Source organism: Convolutriloba macropyga, chromosome 5 (genome assembly GCF_964194025.1).
Source record: "Convolutriloba macropyga chromosome 5, txConMacr16.3, whole genome shotgun sequence".
Taxonomy (NCBI): Eukaryota; Metazoa; Xenacoelomorpha; order Acoela; family Convolutidae; genus Convolutriloba; species Convolutriloba macropyga.
The window spans coordinates 25,879,422-25,899,120 of NC_134472.1; the positions used below are offsets into that span (position 1 = coordinate 25,879,422).

At 35.8% G+C, this 19,699-nt stretch overlaps 2 protein-coding genes across 2 annotated transcripts in view; one reads left to right on the forward strand and one right to left on the reverse strand.

Moving 5' to 3' along the window:
- Positions 1–236: 236 nt before the first annotated feature.
- LOC142339263 (gamma-aminobutyric acid receptor subunit rho-1-like) overlaps positions 237–19,699 on the reverse strand; it is an 80,172-nt gene continuing 60,709 nt past the window's right edge. The window contains exons 4-8 of the mRNA XM_075389148.1: positions 12,669–12,889; positions 2,341–2,501; positions 1,672–1,956; positions 1,168–1,395; positions 237–536 (exon numbers count right to left, since the gene is read on the reverse strand). Coding sequence (XP_075245263.1) covers positions 311–536; positions 1,168–1,395; positions 1,672–1,956; positions 2,341–2,501; positions 12,669–12,889 — 1,121 coding nt within the window. The 3' untranslated portion in view covers positions 237–310. The remainder of the gene's footprint in view (positions 537–1,167; positions 1,396–1,671; positions 1,957–2,340; positions 2,502–12,668; positions 12,890–19,699) is intronic.
- Positions 3,084–7,731, forward strand: LOC142339264 (uncharacterized). Its single transcript, XM_075389149.1, has 2 exons — positions 3,084–3,349; positions 6,327–7,731. Exons 1-2 carry the CDS (start codon positions 3,107–3,109, stop codon positions 7,380–7,382), a joined length of 1,299 nt encoding a protein of 432 aa, XP_075245264.1. The 5' UTR covers positions 3,084–3,106; the 3' UTR covers positions 7,383–7,731.

Consider the following 19,699-nt stretch of genomic DNA (forward strand, 5'->3'; position numbering starts at 1 on the left):
AAATGAAATCCATTGTGACTGGCTCAAATCGCGATCTTTTTCTTTCAAATAAATGGCTATTTTTAAGTATGCAAAATTGCATAATCGATTGATAGTGCATGGAACTGTAATCAAGCTTGGAACAATAATCAAGTGTCAAGGCAATAGTGGGTGTACTTGAAATTAAAAATTTTAAAAAGTGATGTCATAGACAAGGTGTTATCAAACCAATCATTGCTCATGTTGGAAAGAAAAGAGATCCGCATGTTTGTGACCAGTTTGAAGGATTTGAAGTCAATTTTGAAGGATTTGAAGTTTTTGATTAGATTAATCATGGATACTTTCTGGTCTTTGCTAGGTAGAGTAGCACTGACCAGTAGCAGACGTTGAATATGAAGAAGCCCAAGGGGAAGGCCCATCTTGCCCATTCGTTGACCTTGTGCAGATTGCGCAGTTTATAATTGCTCAGTATTAGCAGACGACGTCTGCGTTGTGGCTGTTGCTTGTGGTGTGCTGATCGCAACAGCTCTGCTTCTATTGAGTTTGTTATTGGGAATCTGGTTCAAAAAGAATTACTGCGAGACTTGCATGAGAAGTAAAACAAAATAAAACAACAAAAATTTTGAGAAGTCCTGAAAACCACTGGGAGAACTTTGAAGTTGGAGAGACTTGAGCCGATTACTCTTTCATAATTAAACAAAGACGATTAAACAAATTTATGACTGAAACTTTTCAGCTGCAGAGAAAAAACTCCTTAACATTCTTTGAAAATGGATTGTAGAAAATACAGTAAAAGCGAACAACTAACTGCGCTAACCTTAGAATAGTTAGTGAGTACTAAACGCTGTCTTGTAAACTGAAGATTAAAAACTTACGAATAATGAAAATGCCCTGGAAGTGAGGGCAAAACTAGGAAGATTTTTTGGAACTATGTTGGGTGAAGTGTTAATTCTAAAAGACGATGCATCAATGGGAAACGAAGTCCACTTCTGAATCTTTTCAAATGAATAATAGCACAGCAAAAATGACAATGCTTGAGGGTAAAATTTTTGAAAATAAGTGATGTTCTGGACGTTGAAACCAATATCGGCTGGGAAATATTCTTTTTTTTAAAAAAAAAAACTTTGACTTAACATCTGACTTTGTTTTAATATTTCAAGGCTTTCTCTTAAAATCTTTCCTTCAAACCTTTGTTCAAAAACGGAGGTGTGTTTTTGGGGTAGACTTCTGCACTGTAGGTTGAAGGACTGTTGGCTACTGCGAATGTGGTGATTTGGATATACATCATTGTTATTGTTCAAGCTCTTGTTACTGCTGATGTTATTGGTGCTGTGTCTAGCGCTAAGCTGGTTGTGATTTTGGGATAATTTCTGCTGTCCGTTTAACATCTGAGATTGTTCGATTCTGATTGAGTGTCTGAAAGAGTTGCTATATTGCCATTATCTCTGCAAGATTTTGCTTTTGAAAAAAATCAATTCGGCTGGCATAAATATGACTCATTACCTCATTGAAATTTGTTTTATGGAATTAAGATGTCGTGAAGAAGTAACTATAGAAATAGTATCTATTTTTTGATAGCAAGTTTGGGTAAAATTTCTGTTTATATTGATTACTAAGACGTGAGTTTAATTCTGCTCAGTATTAAATTTTTGAGGGTATATACTTCAGTTTAAAAGTCTTATGTGAACTAACGGGTTAATGTATTCCTGTTGGTGGGTGTTGAAGATAGCCGTCTTCTGACTGTTATCTCTTTTGCTGTATTGATGTTCGAACTGGGTGCAACTATTGGACTTAGGACCCATCCTCCCGCCTGGGGTGTTAGGAGGGGCAACAGGTGGCACAGGAGGATTTGCGGCTGCGGCCTTATTGTGAGCGTTCTTTCTGAATGTGGTGTAATCTGATAGTGCGAACTCGAGCATGGCGAATATGACAAATAGGAAGCAGGCCCACAAGTAGAGATCAATGGCCGTCAGTTTCCTATAGACAGAACCAGTAATTACTTTTAAACAGTATATTACTCGAAAGCTGTGGAGCTCAAGTTAAACATTGGAGTACCTGATCTGGAATTGAAAAGGGTCTTTTGTTTTTGTGCCTATAGAGATTGTCAAATATAGGCTGCATAAAATTCAGGATGTTTCCAAATTCTTTGTGCTGCATTGGGGAACGATAGTTTTAACGCACTGCTGGGTTATGCTTGTTATGCTTTATGGAATTTGAGACATTTTACGAACTCAAAAAATTTGTGCTTTGAGATGTTAGATAATTTGAGCACCTTTCAGATGGTATTCTCTGAATTAAATTGCATTATTTAGTGTGGGATTGTTGCTGCTTTCAATTGTTGATAATAGATACCTCACTGACCTGTTCACGTGTTTCTCGTTCTGTGCCGTACTCTGAGTGGCTAGAGTGAGCATGGTTAAAACTGTCGTCACACCCAGACTGGCCCTCGCAGGTGTTGCGGCCACGTTTATCCAAAAGATAGTCCAGGACAACATCACAATCAGTCCAGCCGGCAAATAGACCTAGAAGTAACTTTTTAATTTTAGAATCTTGAATTCGTGTTTTTGTTTGTTTCAATAATCAAATTTCCTATACATTTCAATCGGAAAATTATTCATGCCTAATTGATAAAAGCAATGAGAGTTAGAGTTTACCATTTGTTACCGGCTTTTTGGCAGCCTCTTGAAAGGTTTGTCTGTGTTCTATTTTTTTCATGTTTTTTTTCCAAATTCTCAATACTCATTCGCGCATATCATCTCGTGGATTTTGAAAGAGCTGCAGAAGTTCTTTGCGATGATAAGAAAAATGACTGTGTCCCGTTTAGACTGAGTGAATCAATCCCATCTAACTTAAATCAAATAAATAACTAAAATAAAGGACAACTCTTATTAACTGAATCTGTAAACTTATAGAAATATAGAATAGTATGTGATGAGGTTCTGCCCAACGAGATTACTTTTTTTTCAATTCACAAAACTAATTTGAAAGGATGAACGGTCGAAATGATGTACTTCTTTCAATTTAAATCAATCTGGAATCCAGTCTTCAACTTTTAAAGAAAGCCTTAAAAAGAGTGACGACGTAAAGTGGACAACTGCTTTCAGGTATTAAAATGGTGTGTTGAGACATGGCGTACGTACCGACACGCAAACCAAAATCGCTCCCAAAGCGCAAAACAAAACACGCCAATGGTACGGGAGGTGAGGAGTCGAGACCCCCGTGGGACGATAGCATCTCTGACTTGCATGCTCACAGAGCCTCAAATGATGACATCACCAGAAGAAAACAAGTTGGAAGACCGTCTGAAATAACTAGGCAGCAGTTGAAGTCCAGAATTAGTGCTGGGGATGCCAAATTTGCCAATTCTCAAGTTAGTGCTCCTTCTATAGCAGCTCTTGGTATCCTTGTTTGCTTAATAGAAACTTTCATTTAAAACACGCACGTGCATGTTTAATAGCCGCCCTCATCTTCTCAGCCGGCTATTATTGCGCTCGTATTTTTTTTTTTACGACTCGAAGAGGAGTATTGGTTTTCTTAAGGTTTTTTTTTACCGGAAGTACTATTCGTTCAGACCATGTTTTGACCTAAAAGCGAAAAAGAGTAAAATTGTTACGACTCGAAGAGGAGTATTGGTTTTCTTGAGGTTTTATTTTTTTTTACCGGAAGTACTATTCGTTCAGACCATGTTTTGACCTAAAAGCGAAAAAGAGTAAAATTGCAGTGTGAACTAATTTCTTCTGAGCGAGAGAAGTTTTTTGATCATGCGGTGCGTTTAGTGAATGACTTTTTGACATTGAAAAGTAGTTTTTGACTGAATGGCACATATAGATAACCGTTTTTAGCCGTTTTTTCGTCTAAGTGGCCTAGATTTTTTGCTTGTAATTTGGTTTTTTGTAGAAATAATTTTTAATCGTTGCGATGTTGAAATGTAAACCCCGGAAATTGATAGCACAGTATTTTGCATAGCCTGAAATTGCGTTTCAAATGCGAAATTGGCTCATATTTCTTGATTTTTTAGTTAATTTTTGGCTTTTTTTTCTATTAATTTCTTCATTTTTGGATCTTTTAGCTGTTTTTTGTCAAAAATCAGTTAATATGGCAACTTCCCTTTTATAATTCATATACTCAATGCCTCTTTCTACCTTGATGTAATTTTGTTTCATAAAATTGTACATTTGCTAATCCGATTTTCGTAGTTTTTTGCCAATTTGTTTCAGTTTTTTGTTTGTATTTTGCTTTTAATTACTAGAAATAGTATTTTGGGGAACATGAGGGACTTTAATTTCGTTGCAATAAAAATTCAATCCTTTTTTGGTGTTAATTTTTTGAAAACAGATAAATTTTTTTCATAAATGCAGTCTTAAATATTTTTTGACCACTTTTTTGCAAAATGTTGCATTGTTTCGCATGTCTGAATTCTGCTTTTTCTTGTTTTATCCTGTTCAGCAAGTTGGATTTTTGTCTCGAATGACTCGTTGTCTTTTCTATGTCTCGAATGCTGATCAATGAAATGTACTCGTTTTTCTTGATTTTTTTAAATTTGATTTTTAACTTTCAAAAATCAACAATTGGTCTTTTTGTTACGGTGTTGCTAACATTGTGTCCATATTCTTCACATTCTCGTTTGTATCATTCTAGTTTTTTCCTGGCACCTACTTTTATATTCGTTATATTGTTTTTGTCAGTTGTTAAAAAATTGAATGAGAATTCAGCTTTTTCTTAGATCTTGGTTTCTTCGGCTTGGGAGTTAGGCAGTACAAATTAAGGCAGTACTGGGAGTTTGCTAGAAAGTCTTTTCCAACATTTCTACTTATTACTAATCACTGCAATTTTCTTCCGGGCTTGGTATTGTTTTTAGACGATTTTTTGCCTCTGAATATTATTCTGTTGCTTTTGTTTTTCTATGATTAATTTAATTTTTGAATTACTATGAAATCATGTTGTCTAGCATATATACAACAAGGAAGAATCATGCATTATTTTTGTCTTAATTGCCGTGATTAGAAATCTAATTGTAGTGGTTCTCTGATTCTTAAGTTTGAGCACTCTTTTTTGAATAATTTTGACTTTCCTGTCTTTTTTGAAAAGTTTTTATCTGCCATTTGCTTTCGCGATCTTTTTGAGATTAGAATCAATAATTATCTGAGGGCAATTTATGGCCCTGTCAGCTTTCTCCTGCTCTCAGTTTCTTGACCATGCTAAAAATTTCAGACTTTAACGATACCAAAGGTTTTCAATAATAAAATTTTGCTGCATTTTCTTTCTCTTGGTGACAGTGGTTTAAATTTCACCGATTTTTAGATCAGACCCGGGGAGGTAATGAGTTAATGGTTTAATACAAAAGGTAATGGCTTCAGTTTTTTGTGAGGTTGTGGTGCTTCGAGTCGCTTCCGGAATTCTTCCGGCTATGTTTTTTTACTTCGTCAAACTTTTTTTCGCTTTACCATTTTGCCGCTTTTTCGACATTTTGCGTGAATTCTTTTTGACTTCTCTAGGCTAGTTTCTCTCTTCTCTCATTCTGCTAAAAGTGAATTTGAACATCAGTTGCTAAGAAAAGCAATTCAAAATGAACAGAGTCGGTATAAAAAATTGAAGTCAGAAATAGAAACGGGATAAACCCATAAAGCCCAAATTTAGATGCCCGCTATTTGAACGTCGTTCCTATAAGTCTTAGTTACCACCTCTAATGCTTATTGGTGTTGATAGTAGCCCCTGTAGCCTCTCTCTAAGAAACAGAAGTATGTTCAACTACGAAATGCCATCAAAATAAATCGCACTTAAAAAATATTTTTGTACAAAAATCTTTTTTTTCAATATTTTCTGTTATTTCAATCCCAATCATGCTTATTGGAATCAACGGCGGCTATTTTCCGGCAATCTGCCGGGTATGTTTTAAATTGCCGAAAGTCTGCTATGCCAGATGTTAAAATGCCAGAAGTTCTATTATAGAGAGCCAAAAGTTGACTTCCATGAACTTTCGGCACTTTCAGACTTTCAAGTTGGGTGTTTTAAGCAATGTTACTTGACTCTGCAGAAGTCACTTCGCAATTGTTGCTTAACACCTTGAACTGCTTCGCTTTTCTCGGTAAACACCGAAAGTTCTATGTGATTTAAAGCAGAATCATGTTACCTATACTTAGTCTTCGTTGCAACTGTAAGTTTTCTGATCAATTTGACGGAATAAAGAGTTGGGACAAACAAGTTCATTAGAACAAAGCAGGACACTAAATTTCTGCATATTTCGACCGAAGAGCAATTAGCAAATTTTTGATAACCGAGAAAGTATGAATTGCGAAATAGTTCGGTATTTGTGTCCATATGTTTTATTAAAAATAAATGAATTTTAGGTGTTGCGAGAAATATTGTTTGCGAACCGCGATATAGACGAACTTTTGGCGGACTCTGATAAAACCATGTCTCTAGTTGAGGATTTATTCGGAGAGAATCCTGGAAAATATGCGGGCATATCAACAGTCACCCCTGCTCCTAACTACTACACTCAGCCTAACAGAGACGAAATGTACGCCAATTCATTGTCATCAGCTTATAGTGGCGAGTCAGATGGTAGCGAGACTCCTGATCGAGAGTCCAATTTGACTTCTGGGTCAAATTTCCAAGATGGACTCAATTTAGAACACTACAAATCATTACTGAGAAGTACAGAAAACGAACTGAGAATGCTAAATAATGGAATGTTACGGGCTGCTTCGGCCAACAATAACACCAAACCTGAATCTCGTGTCCAATCAGATTTGAGAGATACGCCTAGGAGTTTAATGTCGCAATTTTCTTCAGCTATGATGTCTAATCGGAGTGACCAGCCCAGCTTGCCCTCGGGATCTGTATACGGCGGAAATAATGATTTACCACCGAGTACTGGAGGCGACATGCGGTTGATTTTAAGTGCAATCCAAGATCTGAAAAGTGCCGTGATGACAAATTCAATGTCGCAGAATCAGACTCAAAGTACGATTAGTGCATCTAATGGTCCTCAATCAGATAGAGGTCAGAATATGTCACCGGAAGAACAGTTATCAAATTTGAGAAATTTGCAACCGCTTGTTCAGAAAGCCAATGAGAAGAAAGCGCAAAGTCCACATGGAATCGAGGAACAACAAATTAGTTCAACTGATGTGAACCAAAATAGCTTACATGCCTCATTGAAGTCAGGTGGAATTAACTTTAGCAATCTAAAAACGTTTGACCAACTAGTAAATGCTATTCGAAGTTTGTACGATGAACAGAATTCTCTTAATAGGAAATTGGAGGAAAGAGATCTGTACGTTAAAAAGTTAGAAGCACAAATTGAAAAGCAGAATGCAACGATCAGAGCCTTGGCTGAAGATATAATCCAGTTACAAGGAGTTATGACTCACTGGGCTGAAGTACAAAATCACAGTTGATTTTGATTGAATATTGTGCTCTTTTCCATTATAGCCCTCCATGAAAATATTGCCACTGTTATGGTACAAGTAGAGCAATTTGTGGCTTAAGATAGTTTTTAGACGTCCACAGCAACTAAGCTAGGTGCGGGGGGAGGGGCTATAACGAGAAAGAGTATATTTGGCAATTATTTAACTAACGATTATTTGTGCTGGTTAAAATTCACATGAGACTTGCTGAAAGATACTAAATGCTTAAAAGGTCATCAATTGTTTTGTTTCCTATCAGAAATTCTGTAAATAATGTACATAATCTTTTACGTGCCTTAAAAAGTAGTGTATTTTGTTGAATTGAACTTTTTCAATCTTCTTGCTTATTCAAGATGATGCTAAAGACAATTGAGAGCTTACTGACAAAAAAGAGTCAGAAAAAAGTCTCATAGTTCGGACCACGTGTAGTGTGCTTATTCTGTCAAATTTGACCCCACTCCCCCACCTGCCTTTTAGGAAATGTGCAAAACTGTGTCGAAAGCAACAAGGAGGCTCGTTAATATGCGTTCGCACATGATGTTTCGACCCGAGCTCATCTACATTTTTGACTCAATTGTCAACCAAATGTAGTGATAATCAAAAATTGATGATTGAGTTTTAAAAAAGCGTTACACACCCAAACTATTAATTGAATTACATAATGCCATGCCTCATTACAGCGCTCACAAGATCTGCCATTAAAAAGACTGAGAGAAAAAACAAACAAAATCAGCAAAAATAATATCGGCAAAAACTATCTAAATTTATAAGCACATAGTAACAACGTCAAAATGCAATCAGATAAAACCTTAATTACACAGATTTAATTTTTCTTAACTAATCACTAGATGGGACGTTTCCTTAATGAGACTAGGTAACAAGCCGACAAAAAAGAAATGATAAGGCGAAATTCAAAAGTCAACGTTTTTTAAACCAAATAATTTCAAACGTCTTAAAATCATTAGCCTTTAACAAAATAATTCTTGATAAATTTACGAAAAAGTTATTATGACAATGGTAGGACCTGTTTTTGGTTAGAATAAGCCATAGAAACGGACTAAAGATGCAGAAAAACTAAGAGATTACGAATAATTTTCGAAAACAAATTATTGAAGCCATTAAAATCATTAGCTAATATCTGAATATTGTTTTTATTTCAATTGCTAATTATACTAATTCAGCTTAAATTGTTTTCAAAGATTAAATGAAGTTAAATTGGGCGTCAATTGAAAATAATTGGGCTCTGTTATTGCGCGGATGTTCTAAGAGAAGAGAAAGAAACAAAAATTTTAACCACTGACAAAACATTTATGAAAACTGATGTTGTCCAACAAATAAAACATCAGTTACGACATAATATCAATAGAAACTTCAGTTTTTGAAATATAAGGAATTGGACGGGACCTCTCAATGATGAGGTTAAGTTACAAGTTGACAAAAAGAACAGCAATAAATGAAAAAAAAATTGATTACGAATATAAAACTTTAAAGCTATTCGCTATAAACTGACTGTATTGAGTAATATCTTTCATTCAATTAGAAGCTTATGAGACTTCTCAGCTTTTTACGACTATACAAAGAAAAAACAGCAAATTCAAAAACAAGAGAAAAATTTCGAAGCCATTAAAAATTGAATTTTTCAGTAGAAATATTTCTTTCCAATTACTTGTTTAACAGCAAGGCGTTTTTCTTTAACAAAAAGAATTTGAAAAAATCAACAAATATGAGCAAATGTGTTAAACCACGAATTTTTTTAGACAACCCGTAGTATCAATGCCATTAGATTCAATAGCTTTCAACATAAGTCAATAAATACGATAAGTTATCCCTCGATGGGAAAACAATGTTGTTTGTTGTTTATAAGTCATCAATAAGACATGACAATAAGTCTTATTACTATGAAAACATTCAGTAGGGAAGTGCGAGAAGAAAGTTTTGAAGCCATTTAAACTAGCTTTTTTCTGAAAAGTATCCACTTTTCATTTAACGACTTTTCTAAGCAAATAAGAACTGTCAATTTTAGGATAATTTGATAAGATTTCAAAAGAAACCAAAATTATGAAAAAACGTCCTAAAATAACAAAAATAAAGAATCTTTGCATAAAAACAATAGTTAGAAGTTAAAACCGCTAAGATTTATTCTGATTGCAGTAGATGGGGGTCCTGTTATTACTGAGACTGACTTACAGTTCACAAAAACGTGTTAAAGTTTGGATAACGTTCAAAAAACTTTTGTCGGAAAATTATTTTACAGTCTTGACAGCCTCAGTTCACAAAAACGTGTTAAAGTTTGGATAACGTTCAAAAAACTTTTGTCGGAAAAATATTTTAAAGTCTTGACAGCCTTTAGCTGTCCTCAAAGCACCCCATAGTATCACTGATGCTCATTAGGAAGCCTCCGACACTTTTAATCAACAAGTCTATGGCATAGGACTAAAAAATTTTAGTAAAATCTCATGACGGAACTGAAAATTTTCGAGCTCATCTACATTTTTGACTCAATTGTCAACCAAATGTAGTGATAATCAAAAATTGATGATTGAGTTTTAAAAAAGCGTTACACACCCAAACTATTAATTGAATTACATAATGCCATGCCTCATTACAGCGCTCACAAGATCTGCCATTAAAAAGACTGAGAGAAAAAACAAACGAAATCAGCAAAAATAATATCGGCAAAAACTATCTAAATTTAAAAGCACATAGTAACAACGTCAAAATGCAATCAGATAAAACCTTAATTACACAGATTTAATTTTTCTTAACTAATCACTAGATGGGACGTTTCCTTAATGAGACTAGGTAACAAGCCGACAAAAAAGGAATGATAAGGCGAAATTCAAAAGTCAACGTTTTTTAAACCAAATAATTTCAAACGTCTTAAAATCATTAGCCTTTAACAAAATAATTCTTGATAAATTTACGAAAAAGTTATTATGACAATGGTAGGACCTGTTTTTGGTTAGAATAAGCCATAGAAACGGACTAAAGATGCAGAAAAACTAAGAGATTACGAATAATTTTCGAAAACAAATTATTGAAGCCATTAAAATCATTAGCTAATATCTGAATATTGTTTTTATTTCAATTGCTAATTATACTAATTCAGCTTAAATTGTTTTCAAAGATTAAATGAAGTTAAATTGGGCGTCAATTGAAAATAATTGGGCTCTGTTATTGCGCGGATGTTCTAAGAGAAGAGAAAGAAACAAAAATTTTAACCACTGACAAAACATTTATGAAAACTGATGTTGTCCAACAAATAAAACATCAGTTACGACATAATATCAATAGAAACTTCAGTTTTTGAAATATAAGGAATTGGACGGGACCTCTCAATGATGAGGTTAAGTTACAAGTTGACAAAAAGAACAGCAATAAATGAAAAAAAATTGATTACGAATATAAAACTTTAAAGCTATTCGCTATAAACTGACTGTATTGAGTAATATCTTTCATTCAGTTAGAAGCTTATGAGACTTCTCAGCTTTTTACGACTATACAAAGAAAAAACAGCAAATTCAAAAACAAGAGAAAAATTTCGAAGCCATTAAAAATTGAATTTTTCAGTAGAAATATTTCTTTCCAATTACTTGTTTAACAGCAAGGCGTTTTTCTTTAACAAAAAGAATTTGAAAAAATCAACAAATATGAGCAAATGTGTTAAACCACGAATTTTTTTAGACAACCCGTAGTATCAATGCCATTAGATTCAATAGCTTTCAACATAAGTCAATAAATACGATAAGTTATCCCTCGATGGGAAAACAATGTTGTTTGTTGTTTATAAGTCATCAATAAGACATGACAATAAGTCTTATTACTATGAAAACATTCAGTAGGGAAGTGCGAGAAGAAAGTTTTGAAGCCATTTAAACTAGCTTTTTTCTGAAAAGTATCCACTTTTCATTTAACGACTTTTCTAAGCAAATAAGAACTGTCAATTTTAGGATAATTTGATAAGATTTCAAAAGGAACCAAAATTATGAAAAAACGTCCTAAAATAACAAAAATAAAGAATCTTTGCATAAAAACAATAGTTAGAAGTTAAAACCGCTAAGATTTATTCTGATTGCAGTAGATGGGGGTCCTGTTATTACTGAGACTGACTTACAGTTCACAAAAACGTGTTAAAGTTTGGATAACGTTCAAAAAACTTTTGTCGGAAAATTATTTTAAAGTCTTGACAGCCTTTAGCTGTCCTCAAAGCACCCCATAGTATCACTGATGCTCATTAGGAAGCCTCCGACACTTTTAATCAACAAGTCTATGGCATAGGACTAAAAAATTTTAGTAAAATCTCATGACGGAACTGAAAATTTCCTTGAAAATTACGAACAATCAGAGTCGAAGCCAAAAAAATGAGCGATTCCTCTAATATTCAATATCTGTTAATTGGGTAGCATTTGACTCTAAATGAGTTTTGTCATTAACAGAACCTCGATATGAAAGGTGACTCTTCTCTAAGTGACTAAAAAAATATGAAAAGGTTTCTAAAAAAATGGCTGTCGAATAGAATTCGGATTTTTTTATATATATTGAACTTCAGCATTAGATCAGAACTATTTTTTAGTCGCCTTTCGTCTATTAGGAACACCAATTTGATGCATTTTGTAGCGTGAAGTTTAGTTTTGAATTAATATTTATTTTAGAAGTGAACAAAATCATGCCAAATGTCCCGTGTTCACACAAAACTTCAAACCGCGATTACTCCTCGAAAAAAAAAACGAAATTCAAAAAATCATTGAAATTTCAAATTCTACGCTGGACGAGCTTTTTAATGATACGACCCTCATTTCGCTACGATGAATATATCGATCGGCCAAAATTGACTGAACAAAAAACACTTGTGTATATAGTTCCCCCCCCCCCCCCACAAGTGGGGTCAGAACAAATATTGAATATATAAATATAATGGTTTTAACATTGCTTTTTTAAATTTTATGGGAGCTTTTTTGGGCTTCTCTCTACTAATCCTGCCGTTTTCTTGACTAATTCCCGAATGCTACATTTGTAACCCTACCAGTCGTTTTATAATATAAAGATTACGTTTTTTTATTAGCGTGAGACAATTGTGTCACTTCGAACTCAGCAGTTGTTCACCTATTCAGTTGTGAGGCCTAGAGTTTTGTTGCTTTGAAGGTTTAGTCTGTAATATAATTTTTAATATCAAATTTGATGCAGAAGATAAAAACGTTTTTCAGAAAACGAAAACAATCAGACAACTGAAATAAATTTTGTGTCCATTTGATAGAAAAAGGATTAATTCACGCCTACCTGCATAAGATAGGCGGAGTATTTCCTCTGCAGGAGGAATACCGTCTCTAGAGTTGAATAGTTAGCTCCCCCATAGGGAACTCTATGATGGGTGGTGTAGGCCTTCTTCAGGTAAAAGCCCAGGTGGTCAACATGATTGTTCTTCTCATCTATGTGCACCCCGCTTGTGGTCAACTCCCCCACTGACACGTTTTTGCTCTTTCCATTCCCACTACTGTCATCTAAAAGCATATTCTATTAAATACACCGAATGTTCCCATTCCTACTGAATAAATGATGACAACTGTGTATTCGAATACGACTTGAAGGAGACAACGCGAAATATAGGAATTGCAAATGATAAGAAAAAAGTAGACTGGTGGAAGGCGCTAGGTAAGCAAGCAGACGTGTATAAAATAGAAATTTCACAAGCAGCCAATCAGCAATGAGAAAATTCTCATCTATTCTGATTGGTCAATTGCGCTGTCTCATTAACGACATTTACCCATGTATCAAGATGGTTTATGATCATTAACATGCAAATATTTCACGGAGCAGAAATAGAAAAAGTTTTTCAGTAGACTGATCTCGTATGTTCATTTGCGATAGTTACATACCGAGTCCCATGGGTAGCTGAGGCATGGTCATGGTCCACGCTCTAGATGATCACAATTAGGCTGAGAAAACGCTTTCATCCACAATATTGCAATGTATTATTTTTACATAAACAAACATCTGCTTGAAAACTCTTAACCGTGGCGGAAACCAATCCGAGGCAAAACATGGCAAAAGTTTTGGAGATGACAAAAGTTGTTCATGCGCTTTTCAGCGAAGAAGAATGAGAAGTCATGAACATGATTTTCTGGCAAAGAATGTTAGCATGATAGCTGTTAGGTGGCGGTAGCTTTTGCCGAAATGTGCTGGAAATCGGGCAATTGTAGAACTCTCCAATGCAATTAAAAATTTTATGGAATTGGGAATTCGGATACTCCAATTCTGTTGTAATTGTTTTTACTTGTGCTATTTCATAAATGGATGTCCTTTGAAATCGTGATGGAAACAGAAACAAACGCGCTTTCTTTGGGCAGATTATCTAACCCGGAATTATTATTTGTTAATGTTAAATATGAGGTATTTCTACTTTATTTGAAATTTAAAACATTTAAAGTTTTTAGAAAATATTCTGGAGTAAAATTCTACATATGTGTTACAAGACAGTCTTTGTTTTGACAGGCGGTGACCTAAATCCACTGGTGCTTCGTCTCGACAAAAGGGGCTTAAAATCTTAAATTTGTTCCTGAGTACATGTACTTGTACAAACAATTGCCATACAGAAGTTTAATTGTTCAATTTATTTTCCATTTCTCTGTATCATTCAATAAACAGTAGAACTAAGAGTGCCTTTTGAATTGGCAGTGTTCGTTGATCAACATTCCACTGTTGTGTTTCATTATGAAAATGGAGCAAAATGCGCTTCAAATTTCGAGTAAGTCTTGTGTTTGTTATTATGGCTGAACAATTACATGTGAGTACTAGGAAAGAGTGGTAGGATAACTAATCAAAAATTCATTTAGGCCACTTCGTTCCCCTTTGATGGTTTTATTTGCCATAGAAGGGTAGCGTCACTGCACCTGGACTTTCCCAGACCGGAATTGGAGCAGTTTACACCTTTCTAATCATCGTCACATCACCCCGCCCACCCCTCTCTGCCCCAATTAAGTGGGCTGCTCTGTCTGCTGTCGCAAAAACCACGGCCAACTCTTAAAAAGCACTAATATTAGTATAGGATGAGACAAGCAATGAAAATACAAAATGATCTTTTGCTGTTCACGGGACCCCGCCTACTCAGCTTTCAAAACGTTTTTTCATTGGAAACGAATTTTCGAAAACATTTGAAATAATCATAATTTGAGAAGGAAATCGTGGAAGGAACAGAATTCAATTATCGATTTATTTTATATTTTTACTGTTACTTCAGTTATATTGAATTTCCGTTAGCGAAACGAGCTGTAAAACTGAAACTCATCTACTGAAAACATAATGCGTATTTGGTATTTGAAGTATGGTTTTTGACTGCAAAGCAAGAAAAAAACTGGATGATATTGCATCATTTTTCAAGAATTTTGAAGCCACGAAATAGCAGTCTGGTTTAGCATTTTTATTACTCAGATGCATCAATTAAGCTGTTTCCTTGCTAGAAATGGGTATATTCTCTTGTAACCAAAGAAATTTGTCTAAGTGACCATATTCCCGAATTATGTTCCCATGCTCGTCAAAAAGATTTTGTTGCGAAAATATTTAAAACATTTCAGCTAGCAGAAACAAAATTTTCCGTAGATTGTTACCATAGTACAAATTTTGATGTTTGCAGTGATAACAATTGCGCCAAATTTTAACAATGAGGCTCGGTAATTTGCATTCGCATATAATGTTCCCACATCGCTCATCCACATTTTTGACTTAATCTTCTATCAACAGTGAGTAAAAAAATCGTTACAAACTCAAACCACTATTTGTATTAAATAATGCAGGCGGATTGCAGGCGTCAATTTATAAAAACACGAAGCCGAAGCCATAAAAATGATAAATTTTTCTGAGAGAATTTTTTGTATGTTCATTGGACCTTGTTTCAATGTCAATATGTCAATGAGAACTGTCTTTAAAAGACCTTGATTTGAACCTGACTTAATTGTTAGAACACGAAAAGTAATTGTGACAAGATTTCAGAGAGGGCAGCACCGCAGTTAAATCCAAATGCTTTTGCTAACAAAAAAATTCAGCCTGAAACCAAAACTTGTCTTTCTTGCTATCCCTTTGCGTCTATTAAAAAGACTTACTTGATCCTTGACTTAGTCTAATACATAATTTGGCCTAAAATTAAACAAACGTTTCATTAAAAGCTCTCATTTGTCAAAGTTTTATTAAAAGGTAAACCTCGCTAACTCCTCAAAAGAAAAAAAATCAGAGTTTTTTTAAAGAAAATATTTTGCTTTTGACGGGCTAACGATAACACTCACAACTGTCAACTATAAATATATTGAGCGGCAAAAACTGACTTTGGCTAAGTAAGTGTGTACATTGTTGAATAACACGTTGATACAATCAAAATATACCTGCTAAGAATTACCTATGTTTATCATACTACAATTAATCGTAAATATAATTCATACAATGAGGCTCATATGCCCGTACTTTAATCACAGCTAGTTTTAATCCTTTACTCATTTGATAATGAAAAATGAGTTCCCCAGCCAGGTAAAACATTTGAGTTCAAGCTGATTAAAAAAATGTATAGCTGTTTGAATATCTACTGTCAATTGATATTTGAGCTGATTGGTTTTATCAGTATAGAAAGATGATATTCAATATTACGATTTGTCGTGGTCGATAACACGGGTCAAAGAATTCAATAAGTTGAATTTTAAATTAAATTTTGAACTGAAAATATACAAAAATTAGCTTGTATTTATAGTGGTTATCTATGCGAAAATATACAGAGAAAATTTAGATTAGCTGAAAATATTTTACATGATTGGCATGTGAATAGATCTTAACTCCGAATCCCGGAGGTGATTTTCTATTTTCATCAACATTTCATGAGAATCATATATGGCTTGGGTACAATCGAGTTCATTAGTTGGAGGTCGGTGGATGTTAGAATCAGGTTTCTGTTGGTGGGAGAATTTACTTCTGACATATGATTGATAGGTCAATAAGATAATGATAGCGCCAAAACAAAATTAGAATTGAGTTTAGTTTTGTAGCCATCACTTATCGATACAGCAATAAAGTTCGTCAGGTAAATTCTTCTTTCGTTCTTTGAAACTTTAATAAAACTTCTAAGTTTCGTGATGTTTCATTGAAACCATCACATCCTCCCTCCTTTTTTAAGCAAGTTTGTGGGTATAGGTTCTCCAAATCTGTCAGGTTGTTTTCTGTTCCTAGTTGATGTTCGTGAAGGCTCTGAGGTTTCGCGTTGTTGGAGCTCTGCAGATGATGTGGCTGCAGAAGCTTCATCTTGATGTGAAGGTCCCACATCTGTGTTCTGAGGTTGTGGTTTTGATTGAGATATGGTCTCCTCCACTGCTGGTTCAGTTTCCACATTGTCCTCGTCTAGTCTCGCAATTTGGTTGTCGCTCACTAGAATAGTCCTTGCTGAGTTTTCGGGCTGTATGAAAGATGTGTTCAAGCCCTTCCTGATGATGAAGGTAGCAGGAACTGTATTTGTCTTTTCGTTGGCCTTGAATAGAATTGGTTCGCACAATTCGAAATCTGCTATTGCTGGTAGTCTCACTCTGCGTCCCAACAGGAGTTCAACTGGAGTTTTGCTCCTCGTCTTTGAAGTGTTGCGATGTGTCATCAGTGCCCTTTGCAGGAATGCTCCAAATGACACATTAATGTTTGGACTCCACGCTTGAAGTGCCCGCTTCACTGTCTGAACTGCTCTTTCAGCTAGTCCATTAGCTCTTGGATGATAAACGGGTGATTCCATTTTCTTAATTCCCAGTGATTCACACCACTGTTTAAGGTCACCACTTACAAATTCAGGACCATTATCAGAAACTAAAGTTTTTGGTATTCCGAATCTTGCAAAGATTTGACTAAGATATATTTTAACTGTTTCTGATGTTCTATTTCCCGCGGGGAAAGCTTCTATCCAGCCAGAACCCGCGTCAACAATTACTAATATATTGCTTTGGTCCTTAACATAACCCCAGTCCATGTGGAGCAGTTCCCAAACGTCGGCTTCTGGCCACGTAGAGACCGTTTTTCCCAGGCTAGGCCTGTTCAATTGACAATTCTTACATTTACTAACAAAGTGTTGAACGTCTTGGGTAATGCCAGGCCACCATGCTATCATTCTGACTGATGCCTCAGTTGCATTCGTTCCGGGATGTGTCTCATGCGCTTTTGCCAAAACCAAGTGTCGTAGTTGTGTAGAATGAAAGGAACAACACCTCTGAAGATGATTCCATTATGTAAAGTAAGTGCATCTTTCTGTTGTTCGAATCCTTTTTCGGCTTCTGAACATTGTTTCCAATTGCTGCTTTTGATTCGTTTCATTATGTCCTGGAAGAGTCTGTTTGTTCCAAGTTCAGTTTTGATTTCTGCTTGGGTCACCAAATCACTCTGAGCGAAGTAGATGTTATTGATTGCGAAGCACACTCGATCGTTGTCGGATTCGTCTTCGTCAAAATCCATTCTGCTCAAAGCATCTGCATGGGGTATCTGCTCCCCTGGCGTGTACTTCAACTCATAGTCGAAGCCCATTAGAGCTATTGCCCATCTTGTGATTCTCGCTGATGCTGTCTTCGGGATCTCCTCGTCTTGTGCAGAGATATTTGAGTGGTTTGTGGTCAGTCTGTAGGGTAAATCGTCTTCCAAGAAGGAATTGCTCAATCTTGTGACCTCAAAGACAATTGCCAGTGCTTCCCGCTCTATGTTCGAGTAGTTTTGCTCCGCTGGAGTCAATTTTCTCGATACATATATGACTGGATGTCCTTCTTGCGAAAGAGCCCCGCCAATGGCTTTTTCAGAGGCGTCAGTAGTAACTGTTGCTTCTTTTTGTAAACTATATGGCTGTACAAGTGGGTTAGCACATAATTCATTTTTTATGTCTTCAAAAGCTTTTTGTTGCATTTTGCCCCATGAGAAATCGCTATTTCTCATGTTATTTAAGGGTAGCATTTTTGTTGCAAAACCAGGAACCATTCTTCCGTAAAAATTAGCTAGCCCAACAAACGATTCGAGTTGTTTGTTGTTAGTTGGTGCTTTTGCATTTTTTTTTCAACATGTTTGGGATCTGGTGCTATTCCCTCCTTTGAAATGGAGTATCCCAAAAAGCTAACGCTATCGACTGGTTTTGAGTTAGACTTTTTCTCAATAATAGTAAAATTTTTCTCACGTAGTCGACTCTTGACTGCAAGCATTCGCTTGTCGAACTGCTCCTTGGTAGTTCCATACACCAACACATCGTCTTGAAAGATCACAACACCTTTGATTCCTTTGAGTGTTGATTCTATGCAATTCTGGAAGATTGAAGAAGAGTTTTTCAATCCCTGAGGTAATCGGCTTATCTTGAACAGTCCCTGAGATGTGTTGATTGTGCATATATCTTTTGCTTCTTCGTCAAGTTCAATTTGATAGTAGGCATCTGAGAGGTCAATTTGCCAAAGTATGAGGCCCCATGTAGGTTATGGAAGATCGTCTCCATGTCTGGTATTGGGTAGTCCTCATCCATGACCTTGCCATTGATGTGCACTTTCCACGCAAAGTCTCAGTTCTCCACTCTTCTTTCTCTGCCACACCACTGGAGATGCATTAGTGACTCCTCCTGGCTGTACCGGTTCAAGGATGCCTTGTCTGACCATTTGTTCCAGCTTCTCTGTGACCTTGTCTTGAAGAGCTAGAGGTATTTTTCTGGCTTTGCAGAACATCGGCTGTGTTCCTGGTATCAGCTTCACATGAGCTTTGTAACCCTTCACCGCAGGTAGGTGCTCGGCTGTGATGTTGTTCACACCGTGTTTGGGTAGAAGGTCTCTACCAAGTAGTCCAAATTCTTTATCAGACTGCACAACTGCAAGTTGTTTTTGAGTGAGCCTGCTTCCGTTCCACTCAACGTCACAAGTAAGTGATCCCAGAAGCGTTAATTGATGACCATCATAGGCTTCAAGATGTCTTATCTTACCATCCAACTGAGGCTTACCAAGCTCAGTCCATATTTTTGATGATATCACTGTGCTATCTGCACCTGTTTCTACCTGCATTTTTACCTTGCAGTTATTTATTGAGATATATTCCCATGTCACAGACATGCTAAAGATTTGTTCTTTAGTATAAAACATTCCCATCTCCGATGCTGGAGATGCTTGCTCTGATGAAACATTTTCTTCTTCGCAAAAGTTATTCTGTTTAATGTACTTACCTGAATTTGGTTGGGGTTTGCTTCTACACATTTTTGAGAAGTGTCCCACCTTTTCACAGGTGTTGCATTTCTTACTTAGCGCTGGACAGGGTCTACTAGAGTGTGGCTTACCTCCACACCTAGTGCA